Source organism: Camellia sinensis, chromosome 3, assembly GCF_055761805.1.
Source record: "Camellia sinensis isolate YWXY chromosome 3, ASM5576180v1, whole genome shotgun sequence".
Lineage (NCBI taxonomy): Eukaryota > Viridiplantae > Streptophyta > Magnoliopsida > Ericales > Theaceae > Camellia > Camellia sinensis.
Genome location: NC_138963.1, coordinates 81,983,002 through 81,999,195, shown reverse-complemented (window position 1 = coordinate 81,999,195; position 16,194 = coordinate 81,983,002). Strand labels below are relative to the sequence as shown.

The 16,194-nt window shown below is 39.3% G+C and overlaps 1 protein-coding gene and 1 pseudogene across 7 annotated transcripts in view; one reads left to right on the top strand and one right to left on the bottom strand.

Annotated features, from left to right (window-relative positions):
- The window catches only part of LOC114266363 (AUGMIN subunit 3), a 46,847-nt gene that overhangs the window by 12,725 nt on the left and 17,928 nt on the right, over positions 1-16,194 (top strand). For 2 of the 6 annotated variants that reach the window (XM_028207243.2, XM_082920177.1), the window contains exons 5-10: positions 3,725-3,791; positions 4,497-4,600; positions 9,238-9,322; positions 10,112-10,169; positions 12,495-12,626; positions 14,515-14,584. In XM_028207243.2, coding sequence (XP_028063044.2) covers positions 3,725-3,791; positions 4,497-4,600; positions 9,238-9,322; positions 10,112-10,169; positions 12,495-12,626; positions 14,515-14,584 — 516 coding nt within the window. The remainder of the gene's footprint in view (positions 1-3,724; positions 3,792-4,496; positions 4,601-9,237; positions 9,323-10,111; positions 10,170-12,494; positions 12,627-14,514; positions 14,585-16,194) is intronic. The other 4 variants (XM_028207244.2, XM_082920179.1, XM_082920178.1 and 1 more) reach the window with 4 other exon arrangements.
- LOC114317025 (CAX-interacting protein 4-like) lies at positions 4,996-5,777 on the bottom strand (annotated as a pseudogene). Its single transcript, XR_014364224.1, has one exon. The product of XR_014364224.1 is annotated as a CAX-interacting protein 4-like (transcript).

Sequence of the window (16,194 nt, the reverse complement as noted above, 5' to 3'; positions counted from 1 at the left end):
ACCTCAACCTATTCCGCTGATAAAATCAACAAAGATTTGTGCAACTGTAGTCATGTGTGAGGCTGATGGAGAAGAATTCTTCACCTCATATGACGAGACAGTCTGGAACTGGAAACACTGCAACATTCTGCTCTGGAATTCTGCAGCAGCTAGATTATAGCTTGGTTGAGTGCCAAGCTTTGGTTCTTCCACCCACTCTTGAACTTGCCCAGCAAAGTGTGAAGGTTCATGCTTGTGTTAGAGGGACTAGTGTGCGCGAAGATCAGCGCATTCTCTCCAGTGGGGTTCATGTTGTTGTTGGTACTCCTGGTCGTGTGTTTGACATGTTGCGGAGACAATCACTTCGCCCTGTTTACATCAAAATGTTTGTCTTGGATGAAGCTGATGAAATGCTGTCACGAGGTTTTTAAAAATCAGATCTATGATATTTTCCAGTTGCTGCCACCCAAAATCCAGGTTGGGGTGTTCTCAGTTGCTGCCACCCAAAATCCAGGTTGGGGTGTTCTCTGCCACAATGCCACCAGAGGCTCTTGAAATCACCAGGAAATTCATGAATAAGCCTGGAAAGAGAAAAAGCTCATGCTAGGATTTGCGAAGTGATTCGCTGCAGGAATTTTGGCTTTGGATGAAACCCTTACCATACTCCACTCATTCTCTCCAACTGTTCTAACTTTTTATTTTTATTATTATTATTATTATTATATCAAATAATCAATGCACTCATGTTCCCCACTAACAGTGTCCACTTTTGACCCAAACCATTTTCAATCCATCATTTCTCCTTCACCTTTTGCACCCCACTCACCGACTCTCTCTCCACTTTATCACATGGGTTTGTCCCTCTCTCTCCTCCATTTGATTTCAAAAATCACTTATTTTTATTTATTTTTTCCAAGTCACTTTTCCTCTTTTTTAAATACCCCACTTTATTTTGAAACAATCGCACTGATGTTTTTCATATAATCCATCTATAAATATTTTTTATCTATTTTCTTTCTCCCTTGTTTTCTTTCATTTTATTTTTATTTTTTCAACAAAACACTCCCCAAAAAAAAAAAAAAAAAAAAAAAAAAAAAACAACATTTTTCAAACTTGTCATTTCTTCATGCCGGGGATCAACCCCGATCAGCATTTTACACCATAAAAAAAAAAATAAAAAAAAAAATAAAAATAAAAATAAAAAAAACACAAAACAAAACAAAACACAACCAACACAAATCGGAACAGTGGGATTTTTCTTCTCGCCTATTCTGCCGGTCTTTTCTTCTTGCCACCGTCTTGGGCGGCCCTTGCCGGTGTTGCCTCCGTGTTTCCCACTCCACTGGGCATGATCACTACTCCCTGCTCCTCCACTGCAGCATATGGCGGCCCTCCAAATCGGAACATAAAACTGGCCTTCCGCTTCAGCTCCTTGTTTTCCGCCTTTAGCACACTTATCTCTGCTCGCGCATCCTTATACATGCGTTGGAGCAGAGCCAGTTGGGCGTTTAACTGCTGCACCTCATTTGTCCTACTCTGCAGCCGGTTCGACAAATTTGTAACCGCAGTCATGGTTTCCACACATGACTTCAAGGTATACTGATTGGCCTCTACATCCGACTGCACCGCCATTTTTTGCTCCACCGACCGCATCGGAAAGTTCAACGGAGCAAAACCAGAGGTGTTTGGTTGAGGTTCACTGGCCACCGCACCAGTTATTTCTCTTGTGGACTCGTTCAGTTCTGGAAAGAGCGTGAGCAGACCACGGGAAGAGGAGGCCATGTTCTGGGTAGCTGGACGGGAAGAAGAGGCCATGTTGCTGAGTGTTTCAGAGACGGGTTGGTTACAGAGTATTACAGAGTTTCTTTCTCAGCAAAGGAAGAGTTGTTTTCAGAGGATTTTCAGAAGTTTTTTTTTGTCTGCCTCAGCCTCAGCATCAACCTTGGTTAAATAGCGAGGCAGCCACGCGTATCGCGTGCCTATTGCCACCAGCCGACAAACGGGCACGCAAGCCAAGGCGCCCACGTGCCTCGCCATCATGTCCGGCACACCTTTTGATGAATTGGGCACGCCTTTTGATGGCACGCCTTTTGACAAAATTGGGCACACCTTTTGAGGGTGCAACTTCTACAACGGTCCGACATGACCCTATAAACTGTCCCGACATTAATTTCGGTTAGCTCCTTTATGGGTCCGACAAGACTCTGTAAACTGTCCCGACATAGATTCCGGTTAGTTTCTACAAGGGTCCGACAAGACTCTGTAAACTGTCCCGACATAGATTCCGGTTAGTTTCTACAGGGGTCCGACAAGACTCTATAAACTGTCCCGACATTTGATACCGGTTAGCTTTTTCAAGGGTCCGACAAGACTCTGTAAACTGTCCCGACATTGATTCCGGTTAGTTTCTACAAGGGTCCGACAAGACTCTGTAAACTGTCCCGACATTGATTCCGGTTAGCTCCTTCATGGGTCTGACAAGACTTTGTAAACTGTCCCGACATTGATTCCGGTTAGTTTCTACAAGGGTCCAGCAAGACTCCGTAAACTGTCACAACAACTGTCACAACTTTGTCTTCTACAATGGTCCGACATGACCCCATAAACTGTCTTCTACATCGGTCTGACACCGCCATCCAGTGTCCTCTACACCGTTATGACACCACCATACAGTGTCCTCTACATGGTTATGACACCCCCATACAGTGTCCTCTACAACGTTATGACACCACCATCCAGTGTCTTCACCAATGGTCTGACACGACCATACAGTGTCTCTTATCCTCTTTTATTTTTATGTATTTTCTTGTTTTGTTCCTCTCTCCAAACTCAAGTTGGTTAGTTTCTATCCTCCTTGAGTTTGCGGGGGGCTGTTAAAATTTATCAATAAACCTACCACCACTACCACCTCACCTACTCCACTAAACCTAACCCACTACACCACTACCACCTCACCTACTCCACTAAACCTAACCCACTACACCACTACCACCTCACCTACTCCACTAAACCTAACCCACTACACCACTACCACCTCCACTTCATCTACTCCTTACCTACTACACACTCACCCTCTTCTATATATAGGAATCATGAATCATTGTAATAGAAATCAATATATCAATCAATAATAATACATACAATTTATTCTCTCTCTTTCTCTATACATTATTTCTCACAGTAAGAATTAAGTGCATTTTATGCACTTGAGAATGAGGGTGAGTCATGGATCATAAGAACACAAGCATATAACAAACAATATAATTCAGATTTTCAATAGCCTTCATAATACACGAGGAAGCTGTTGTAGTGAACGAGAAGTAGTTTGGTTCTAAAGAAGGGTTGGTAGAACTCTTTAGTTTTTGCTCAAACTATTTAAGCCTCTAAACTCTTAAGTGATAGCAGTAATATGAGCCATAATGAGTATATCTGCTATTGTTCTCTGTTGAGCTCAGTACTAACTGCTTCTCCTCGGTGGTTCCTGCTTGTATAACTTCTGTAATATTTTCCATAATAAATAAGAATGGCGGTCAAGGTACACACTCTGCTGGGAACTAACATTTATTGCCCAGCTATTGTATTGTGCCTGTGTTTGTTTAGTTGCATGACAGTAGTGCATGTTTTTTCGTATGAATGTTGCACCTTTAAATAAAATTTGACGCAGCATTTCTTTTTTGTGTGAACATAAAAATTACTTTATTGTTTCTTGATTTCATAATTTTAAAATTTTTTCATTGCAACTTAGATGAATGCAGTTCTTGGAAGGATTGCTTCAACAGCTCAAGAGTTGGCTCATTACCATTCAGGGGATGGTAATGTGTTTTTTTCTTACACTTTGTCATTTGTGCAACCATTGTGGTTATTTCTACAGGCAATTTTTTATTTTTATTTTTATTTTTTATGTTTTGTACATTTTAAATGTGATGAAATTACTTCTGTTTTTTCTCTTCAAAGATTTCATCATGGAGATTATTCATAATGTTTTTCTCTTCAAAGATTTCATCATGTCATTTGTGCAACCATTTGTTTTTCGTATGAATGTTATCTTTGATCATGAAAATCACTTTTGTTTTTTTCTATTCAAAGATTTATTTAATTATGATGAATATGGTGACCTGAATTTTATTTAAACATCAATGGGTTGGGTTTTTGAACCGGTCTTTTGGTTTCAAATACTTTATGTTGTTATTTGGAAGTGCTATTATTTTTCCATTAATGATCTGACTGGTTAGACAAATTGGTTATGGTTGACCTTGTAAGTAGTGGAGGTTTTTTACCCAATTATCATTCACCTCAATTTCACTGATTGCCATGATGGCGTCTATGTCAGACAGAACTTGGTTGTCTATTATTTTCCAATGCCTATGCTTTACAGTAGCTTGACATATTGTATGAAGAATTAGGAGATTTAGGATGCTTGAGATAAACAAGAACAGGAAATGCACAACATAGTTTTGTTAAACTGCTTTTCCATTAATTTATCTTTTTGATGAGTTTTGGAATTCTTTTACATGCAGAGGACGACATCTACTTAGCTTACTCTGACTTTCATCCGTACTTGATTTTGGATGCTTCTTGTATGCAGGAGCTGAATCATTGGTTTGTTAAACAACTGGACACGGTATATGATCAAGGAACTGTTAGTTTTAATTTTATTTTATTTACTTGGTTATTTAGTCCTCTCTGATGGTGCATCATAGACATTTTTTCAGGACAACACTCTCTTATATGGCTTGGGTTTCTTAGTAAATGCTAAAATTTACCATCACCTACCACCAATTTACCATCACCTACCACCACCTACTCCTCACCTACTCCTCACCTACTACACTTCACCTACTCCCCTTCACCTACTACCTTCTTCTCTTCTATATATATGAATCAATGTAAACATAACATAATATCAATCAATAATACATCAGTTTTTTTACTTGGTATCAGAGCAAGGTTAAGAACTTTGTATTTTTCGCTTCACCGGCGGGCGGCAACCTCACCTTGGCCGTCCGCCGGACCTCAACCTAGTCTGCTAGAATTTTCTACACATACCTTCTCCTCTTCTTTGACCTACCCCTTTTCTTCCTATCCCTAGAATCTAACTCATCATCATCATCCGAATCCTTTTTCTTCTTTCTTGATGAGTTCAATTTGCCACTACCCTTCTTTCCATACTTATTCGCAATAGCCTTCTCAATTTCGGAATCATAGTCAGAATCTGAACTCTCGCTCTCCTCCTCCTCGGAACTTTCCTCTGAGCTCTCAGCTGCAGTTTTATTCCTACCCCCATTACCCTTCAACTTATCCAACCCCGACAAAACTGCTGCCTCAATTGCATCCGGGTCTTTATCCTTATTATCATCCTTAACACTAAGAAAATTCCGACACTGAAAGGTGAGATGCCCGACACGCCCACACTTCTTGCAGGCTCCACGAGCCTCATCAGCATTAGAACCAGTTATACGGGCTAGTGCGAGCAATCCCTGGAAGCTGGCATACGCATTCTCACCTTCCGGTTCTGTGGTAAAAGACTTCTACTGGGTGCTCTTGTTGTCTTCCTTATTGGGAGCATAAGGGTCATACCCAATGGCACTCTGCCATATACCGTGAGTCTGTAGGGCAGCACTACTGTGCACCCGATTGTTCGCGGGCATACGAACCCTACCTGCTGTTGCTGGCATCTTGAAATCCGAAAGAACAAACTCAACCCTGTATTGTTCTCTGAGATTCGAAAGACAGCAAGAGAAAGTCGATGAATTGGAGAGAAACAGAGATACGGCAATTGGCAAGAGAGTCAAAAAAATTTCTTTTCTTTCTTTTATGTTAAAAGTTGGGCCACGTGCTTCTCTTCTTTTCTTTCTTTTCTTTTCTTTTTATTTATTTATTTATTGTTTTGCTTCTACCACCGCCCAACTTTTGTCCCCTTCTTTTCTTATTTATTTATCATCACACCACACCAACTTTTGTCCCCCTCTTTTCATTACTCTTGTTCCCCACTTTCTTTATTATATATATATATATATCTCTTTTTATTATATTATATTAAAAAAAAAAAAAAATTAATTATCATCTCTCCTCCGTTTGATTTCCAACTCCATTATTTTTCTTTATTTTCTCCAAACCATTTTCCTTATTTCCCCCATCTTTCATTTTTGATTTCAAATATATTTTTATTCTTTTTTCTTTATTTTTCTTTCACATTATTTTTAATCTTTTTCTAATTCCATTCATACCATATAGCTTTGCACACCAAACCATATTTTATTTATCTCAGGGATCCACCCCGATCACAATTTTACACAAAAAAAAAAACAAAAAAAAAAAAAAACAAAAAAAACAAAAAAAAAAACACCAACAGCTTTGTTTTCTTTTCTGCAGCCGGCCACCAATCGACCTCACTTCTTCGCCTATTCCGCCGGTCTTTTCTTCTTGCCTCCGTCCTGGGCGGCCCTTGCCGGTGTTGCCTCCGTGTTTCCTTGTCCACCGAGCACGTTCACTCCTCCCTGCTCCTCCACTACAGCATATGGCGGACCTCCAAATCGGAACATCACGGTAGCCTTCCGCTTCAGCTCCTTGTTTTCTGCCTTTAGCACACTTATCTCTGCTCGCGCCTCCTTATACATGCGTTGGAGAAGAGCCAGCTGGGAGTTTAACTGTTGCACTTCATTTGTCCTGCTCTGCAGCCGGTGCGACAAGTTTGTGACCGCCGTCATGGTTTCCACACATGACTTCAGAGTATACTGATTGGCCTCAATATCAGTTTGCACCGCCATTTTTTGCTCCACCGACCGCATCGGAAAGTTCAATGGAGCAAACACAGAGGTGTTTGGTTGAGGTTCACTGGCCACCGCACCAGTTCTCTCTCTTGTTGACTCATTGAGGTCGGGAAAGAGAGTGAGTAGACCACGGGATGAAGAGGCCATATTCTGGGTAGCTGAACGGGAAGAAGAGGCCATGTTGCTGAGTGTTTCAGAGACGGGTTGGTTACAGAGTATTACAGAGTTTCTCTCTCAGCAAAGGAAGAGTTTTTTTAGAGGATTTTCAGAAGTTTTTTGTCTGCCTCAGCCTCAGCATCAACCTTGGTTAAATAGCGAGGCAGCCACGCGTATCGCGCGCCACTTGACGCCAGACGACAAACGGGCGCGCCAGCCAAGGCACTCACGTGCCTCGCCATCATGTCCGGCACATCTTTTTATGACTTGGGCTCGCCTTTTGATGGCACGCCTTTTTATGGATTGGGCACGCCTTTTGATGGCACGCCTTTTTGAAAGATTGGGCACACCTTTTGAGGGTGCGACTTTTTATGGGTCCGACAAGACTCTGTAAACTGTCCCGACATTGATTCCGGTTAGTTTCTACAAGGGTCCGACAAGACTCTGTAAACTGTCCCGACATTGATTCCGATTAGCTCCTTTATGGGTCCGACAAGACTCTGTAAACTGTCCCGACATTGATTCCGGTTAGTTTCTACAAGGGTCCAGCAAGACTCCGTAAACTGTCACAACATCTGTCACAACATTGTCTGCTACAACGGTCCGACATGACCCCATAAACTGTCTTCTACATCGGTCTGACACCGCCATCCAGTGTCTCCTACACCGTTATGACACCCCCATACAGTGTCCTCTACAACGTTATGACACCCCCATACAGTGTCCTCTACAACGTTATGACACCACCATCCAGTGTCTTCACCAATGGTCTGACACGACCATACAGTGTCTCCTATCCTTTTTTATTTTTATGTATTTTCTTGTTTTGTTACTCTCTCCAAACTCAAGTTGGTTAGTTTCTATCCTCCTTGAGTTTGCGGGGGGCTGTTAAAATTTACCATCACCTACCACCAATTTACCATCACCTACCACCACCTACTCCTCACCTACTCCTCACCTACTACACTTCACCTACTCCCCTTCACCTACTACCTTCTTCTCTTCTATATATATGAATCAATGTAAACATAACATAATATCAATCAATAATACATCAGTTTTTTTACTGTAAATGTTGTCCACACCTGTCACTTGGCAAAATTATAAAATCTCTGGTGGTTTTCAGGAGTCATGTCTCTGCTGTCTTAAGACATTAATAGAAAGATATATAGAGACAAGGTTTGCCATTTTGGCATAACCTTTTGGCTTTTTCAGTAGTTGTTGTCTTGTAATTGTCTGTCTTAACTCTCTTCCTTGATATATCTGTAGAATCTACTGTCAAAACCATCCTAAATATTCAGCATCCTTGCAGTCTCATAATAATGACATGGGTTGTTTTGATACAAATCATCCTACCTAATAGATTAAAGCTGCATATTTGATGATGGGAATACTGAAAGAAAGGGATGACCTATATAAGGCCTGAGTTTCAAAGGTGTTATATCAGTTTGTTTTATTATATAGGTTTGGTTCCTTTATTGAAAGTACTGTGCACTGTCCCCCGCTTCCCTTTGGAAGACGTGAGTTTGGAAGGTATAGTACCGGTTTGTTCTATTATATGAGTCTGGTGCCTTCATAAAAAGTATTGGTTACAACCCCAAGGGGTTGGCCTAGTGGCAAGGCATTGGGTCTTGGAGATGTGCTCCCTCTAAGGTTCAGGGATCACAACCTCTTAAGTGCTAACAATTTCTTGGGGCCATTGGATTCGGGGACAAATCCTTGAATTAACCGTGATGCACTTGCAGGAAATTCCTTGCTGAGGGCCTGTGCACTCCTAGGGATTAGTCGGGCTTTACTTTGGACACCCTGGTGCCAATCAAAAAAAAAAAAAAAATAGTATTGGGTACTGTGGCTCCTCTTTGGAGGAGCCATATGAAGCACCTTTCATTTCTTGCCTCCTTGAGATGGACAACATTTTGTGCTTTAATCTAAAAGAGCAATGCTCCAGTCTTTCCTTGGCAGTGAATGGGTATGAATTCTGTCAAGGCTCAGTACCGCTTATGATGTTCTTTAATAGCCTTATATTTCCCAGCAAAGTAGAGGCAAATAAATTAGACTTTTTCCACTTTTTGGCAGAAACAGTTAATCATTATGTTCATTATGTATTTGGTTGTTTTTGTGTGACATGGTGGCTTGAAAAAAGTTGTGTTGGGGTTTATTCTGCTGCCCACTTGATGACTTATTTTATACCAGAATGAACCATATTGAAAAGCTTCTATGGGGAGTTCGTTATTATGAACTATATTAAATGCTGTGTGTAAATTTTCAGATATCTCCTCATGGGATTTGTATCATATTAGTTTTGGTGGTCTTATTCTGCATTTTGATTCAGGGTCCTTATCGATTGGTTGCTGAGGAGGGCAAAGCTAAATGTTCATGGGTGAGCCTGGACGACGTCTCAAATATCTTAGTACGAGGTAGTTTTCTCTCTTACTTCTATTGCTTAGATTATTCTTTGGTCCATTTTTTTTTTTTATCTTTCCCTTCCAGATAAGTTGTGCCTTCTATTCTCCTATATTGGGGTTATGTTTCTTGTGTCAGGTAACAATCTGCTTCTTGCTCAAAATTAGAAACTATTTTTTTGTTGCACGGATTATATGTATGTGCTGATAACCCTTGATAGAGCAGAATGGAAAAAAAGGATTCATATCTGGCCCCACTGGATTGGGACACAAAACTTAGTTTGGTTTGGTGTTTTGTCTCCATGGTTTTGCAAAATTTTATTGTTTGAAACTAGGGGAAGGATTTTGATGAGATATTTGAGGCAGCCTTTTACTTGATATATTTATGGCTTTTGAGGTTGAACATATCTTAAAGATGCATTATCCTCACACCTCCGGTGTGGGAGGGATTGTCATAATTTATTGTTTACAAACCACTTATTGTCGTAATTTATTGTTTACAAACCACTTATGTTTCTTATAAAATGATGGTTGAATTTAAGTAAAACTTAAGCAGACAAGTATGTGGTGTGCACTATATCAAATTTGTTATTTGTTCCTTTTCTTGTTATAGTGCTCTTTATTTGGTTATATTTGATTTGTTTCTGCAGCTCATCAGATATTGAGAATTTTTTTTTATCAATGTTTTGTATTGGCACACCATCTAAATTTTGATTTGCATGGGGCATATGTCATCAAGTCTACTCACCATCAATGTAATAAAAATTAGAAAGATTTTCTTATAATTCTCCTTTGCTGATGCAGCAGATTTAGAGAAGTCACATCATCAACGTGTATCTGAATTACAACGACTTCGCTCCATGTATGTAATTTTACTTCTGCAGCTTTTGAAAGCTTTTTGGTTCTTTACCTTTTCAATTGGAAATGTCTTTGGGCCTTCAAGGGAGGTTATAATTTAATTGAAGATAGGTTTTTAGGAGTTTTAGTCAGGAGAAAAGATTTGTAGATTTTATTTTTGTGCAGAAGAAAGAAATAATAGGCAAGGTCACCGGTAATCATGATCTGGTTCTCTAAAGAAGTTTAGTGTGTTACTTGCTTTGAGATGTGACTGTTGTCGGTATTTATATTTGACTTTTCCATGTAGCATCACAATCTAATTGCTGTGACAGCATGTTGCTATGTGTTAGCCTCATGAGTGACACACAGGTCAATCCTGTGCCTCAACATGCTCCCGTATGAGGTCAAGATATGCCAATTGAGGACTAATCTTGATCCTAGGCTATTAGGGATGAAGTGCTCTCCAGATTTCTTGCAACACCTCCTTGACTTGAACAAGCATCCTCTGCTCGAGTTTGTTACCTTCTCTGCTCATTATTGGCATGCTCGGCACACTTTGGTTTGATTGAATAGCTCTCTGCTTGTCTTAATATTAAGTATATTCGCTCTCCGCTTGATCACGCCCCTTTCTTGTCCACTCAGTCCTTTGATGTCTTATACAAGTGGCACCTTGGTGCTACCAATATGGGCCTAGGTTAGGAGCAGGGCTTAAGAATCCCCTCGGGGTTGGTGTCATGGTCATGGGGTGCTCTCAAGCAACCTCATGACCCCCACTTAGAATCACAAGAAGACTTGTTTGGAGACTAGAGTGGAGGGTCATTAAGGTGCCTCATTTTTCTCTTCTCAAGGGGACTTGCATATTGACTGGTCTTAGAAAGGGATAGACGAAGATGTTGACCAAGACATGTGTCTCTATACTCTTAATATAGCTACCCATTGTAGCTTCCTGATATGACTTTTACATATAATAGTTCCGAATCGAATCTCTTTAGAGAGAACATGGTAGCCTTCTCCAGTCCCCTTACTAAACTTCCGTTATTGGACTCCTTTGGGTCTTCCAATATCAATAGATTGATTGTTTCGCCCCTGTATCTTCCAAAAGGAAAAAAGATCTCTGTGAGTTGTTTCCTGTGAGGTTTAACATCCCTACCCACTGCAACCAAGGATACAATTTGAGGTCTGATCTTTGTTGCAGTTGGTAGTTGATAAACTTTCAAATTGTCAAACCAGGGAAGGTGACCCACAGTATAGGATGCTGGCCAGGGGTGAGGTGGCCCCCATGGCCTTGCTCACCTATAAAAGGGAAGTTTCCATCTCTATACAAGATAAGAGAATATTACATAGGTCATCTCTTCTAGCAAGCTTGAACCGACACTGCCACTCTCTCTCTCTCTCTCTCTCTATATATATATATATATATATCCAAGACTGCCTCACCTCACCTCTTCCAATTTTGGTGGTCTTGCACCAACACAATGTCTACCATCTTCCTAAAAGGCCAACATGACCAACCTTCCCCTACTATTGTTTGTTGTCACCCAAACTTTTTTAATTCTCTCTTATTTTAATATATATCCCCCTTTCTGGTTATGGTCAATTTGACGTGCTCATATATTATGTCTATTTTTCAAACGTTTCTGATTAACGATATTTTTACTGTGGGATGGCATAATTTGAATCTTAGTTGCTGGAACCTCCTACTGGGGGTGACGGTGACGAATCCTCTCCTGAACTGCAATTCTGCGATTCAGAGTAGAAATCTAGTTAGAACTGTGTTCCTATCTAGAAAAATTGTGTTCCCAACTAGGATGGAAATTCTCAAACATATGAATCTCAAAGAAACAAAAGAAAAGCTACCAAATAAGAGAATCTGTAGCAACCATTAGATTTTGGTGAAAAAGTAACTCAATTTGTTTGAGTACTTTGTATTTACATAGTATTTATTTATATTTAAAAAAATGTAATTAACACCAATTTCCAATATTTATTCATATTTTAACTTATATCTTACAAGTAAGCAAAAAAAGTATTTCTTTCAATATATTATTAAATTAATATATTAGATATAAAGTATAAACATGCTCGTGCTACAATTATCCCATGCGTACTCCTAACCTTAGACTCTTCTATGAGTCCTCACTCTCCCACTTCCTGCTCCTGCTCCTTCTTATCAAATAAATGGTGATAGACTCTCTCTTGTACTCCTCAAATGTGGTTATGAGAATGGGTGATACTGGTAGTCCATTAGCATAATCAGTTTCAATAACTTCCACCCACACCACAAGACACCTACATTTCTCTTGACATGCTTCTTTTACTCTGCCTTTATGATTGTTCAATATTGTGACAGATTTGGTACGAGTGAAAGACAGTGGGTAGAAGCTCAAGTTGAAAATGCTAAGCAACAAGCTATTCTCATTTCCCTTAAAGCTCAAGTAACATCAGATGAAGCTCACATTCATCTCGATCTTCATTCTCTTAGGTAGATGATCTCAATTTTGTATTTTATTCTGGATTGTTAATAATTAGTTGTTGATTGAGCTCCTTCTCAACGCTTTTAGCAAGATATAGTACTTGAGCTGAAACGATATTGCATTTATGAAAATGTTCTATGATGTTTTTGGTGAATGACATTCTGCTGGCAAAGGAGGATTCTTCACAGTTTTTTTGTTCTTTCAATTGTTTGGAAATGAGAGTCGGTCTTAATTTAAGGGAATTGTTATTCCCACTCCATGCCATCATAAATACACTCAAAAATTTGTTTTTAATGTTTAAAATTACACAAGACAAGATTCCCAATACACACTAAAAGACAAATTTGGGAGTGTATTTATAAATAAGTGGAATGGGAATAACACTTCCCTAATTTAATATGTTTCCCTCGATTAGTTAGTATATTTATATTGTGGTGGAAGTGACTCCTTTAAAAAAAAGTGATTAGCTTGGTCTTTTAAGAGAAACCTAGATTTTATGTCCGAGTTGTGTGAAATAAGTTGACATGTAATGCATTATTTATAAAGAGTCTTTTTCTTGTGGTGCATGTAGATAAGAAATGCTGTAATTTAGATAGGAAGGGTTGTTATAAATGTTCGTGAATGCTCAAACATTCCTGTTTTGATATCTAAAGTTCTTACAGTTGTCAAATGATAGATTTACAAGGGATCAATTAGAAGCCCTGCTTATATTAGTAAGTCTTTATAAATAATGACTTAGTGCCACACATGGATATATGTGATCAGAATTAAGTTTTAGTATTTGGTTAATGTTAGAAGTAAGATTCACAGCTAAATGTTGGGCATTAAGCACATATTGTCCACAATCAATCTTGGACAGTAGTCACCCATTTGAGGTGGCTGTGAACACGAACTAATGTCCAATGCATTTTATGGAGCTGTGGATTAAAAAAATTCCAATGTCTAAAGATTATCGGTTTGGTGAAGTTCAAAAAGTAAAAATGATGTTTTGGCGCCTTGTCTTTATCTTAACTAGAGGTTGGACATGCGCGATCTGCACATGTTCCTCACTTTATTGTATTGTAGCTCAGAAGGAATTTTTTCCTACCAACTATCTTGTGTCCATTATCTACAGATACAAGCTGTCAAACTCTCTGTTAAGTTGTCAAGTGGCATCATTTTAAGGAAATCTGATGAAATCTACTCCCACAACAATACTGCCTACTATATCAACTTGAGAGTTCACTTTATATAGTAGAATAGATTTGGATCATATTGTGACTGTGTCCAGTGTGATGCATTTGGATGGATGAAACTTGTGCTTTGTTGTTATGCTTGCTCACAGGCCTCATAATGAGGTTTCCAAGCTCTGTAGATGATTAAAACTATCCATTTTAGTCATAAAAAGCTTTGAGTACTTCAAAAAGACTAAAGTTCCCATAACTACTGTGTTGTATTTAGAGCATTTCATATTTGGGAGTGATTTACTTATATGGGATGCTGAAGCTATTTGCAATAGTGAGACAAATAGGCTAAAGGTTAAAATGTTCCTTTTTGGGGAGGGAAGCAAGGTTGCAGCCTTTGAACTTTATTGGTTCTTCACAAGGCTGACTTTTAGCTTAAGTCATTTCAAATTCAAACCCAAAAAGTGTGCTTTCTCTTTTAGTATATTTTATTTTATTTTTTATGGATAGAAGAAACCCTAACAAAAAGCTTAAGCCTTCCCAAATAAATTATGTGAACTTGCGATCTCATGGGAAAAAAAAAAAAAAAACTTTGATAATGCTTTGATGACATATCTATCAAAGAGTGCATATGTAATTCCCCATTAATTTTTTTTGATAGAAAAGTAACTTCATTGGCAATGAATGAAGTACAAGAGTAGTTATGTTTTAAAGTTTATTGTCTAATGAGTAGGAGAAAGCATGCTGAACTGGTGGGAGAACTTTCAAATCTTTATCCCAAAGAAGAGAAGTTGTTATCTGAGGTATGAACCTTCATCATATAATCTGATTTCTACACTATGCTTGTTGTGACCTAAATTTCTGTATGTAGTTTCTTCTGATCAAATAACTCCATCTTTATTGGTCATGTCAATCAATTCCCTGTTTGCATGTGCTTTCTATTAATTGCATGCTGATCTGGAACATTTGAAACATGATTCTTTGCCTTTCGTGATGTGACCTGGAAGTCATTTCTGTTGTCAGCTATCACTTTTTATTTTTTTTAGGGCAACATCCATTCTACCCCCTTGTGGTATGCCCATGGAGCGCTTTAACCCCCTCACGTTCAAAAATAGCAAAGACCTCCCATATGGTTTTGACCATTTTACACTTTACCTCCCTCCCTACAGTTATTATTTCTGTCTAAATTAACAGAAATTGTGCAAAACGGACCTAATTTTTGAGTTGGCATGGATAAAAAAATTTGAGGAAAAAAAAAATTTACAATGTAAAAGGACAACTATGCCTTTATCTTTATCTTCTTTCCCAAATTAATATGAAAAACCTAACCCTGACCTCCCTCTTCTACCTATCATGTCACAGCCACCTTCCCACCTCCATAGCACCCACCACTTTCCTACCATCCACAACTACCTCCCGCCACCCACTCTTCGCTCCTCCATGACCCCTGCCACCTCCCCATCACACAGTCACCTACCACCACCCCGTTTCCCCTCTTCTGCAACTAAACAACATTGGCAACAGCTACTACCACAATAACAAATCAAAACAGAGGTATATAGAGCATAACAAGTTAACAACAATGAAAGATTAAAGGGTATATATGATGCCTTTTGTGGCCATTCCTATGAATTTGAAATTGCTACTCAAATCCAAATGGTTCCCTACCACAATCAAATTGAAATGGGTTTACCTATAAATTATAGGGCAAACTTCACTTTGCCCCCTTGTGGTTTGGGCAAGGTGCGGATTACCCCCCTGACATTCGGAAATCACCACATAACCCTCACGTGGTTTAAGGACTAAAATACACCATTAGTTTTTCTGTCTAAGATAACGGGCTGTGGGAGTCACACGCCTATAGAGAAAGAGAGAGAATAAATTGTATGTATTATTATTGATTGATATATATTGATATTACAAGATTGTTATATTATTACAATGATTCATGATTCCTATATATAGAAGATGGTGAGTGTGTAGTAGGTAAGGAGTAGGTGAAGTGGAGGTGGTATTGGTGTAGTGGGTTAGGTTTAGTGGAGTAGGTGAGGTGGTAGTGGTGTAGTGGGTTAGGTTTAGTGGAGTAGGTTTAAGTGGGTGAAGTAGGTGGAGAGTAGGTGGATTTTAACAGCCCCCCGCAAACTCAAGGGGGATAGGAACTAACCAACTTGAGTTTGGAGAGAGTAACAAAATAAGAAAATACATAAAAATAAAAGAGGATAGGTGACACTGTATGGTCGTGTCAGACCATTGGTGAAGACACTGGATGGTGGTGTCATAACGTTGTAGAGGACACTGTATGGGGGTGTCATAACGTTGTAGAGGACACTGTATGGTGGTGTCATAACGGTGTAGAGGACACTGGATGGCGGTGTCAGACCGCTGTAGAAGACAGTTTATGGGGTCATGTCGG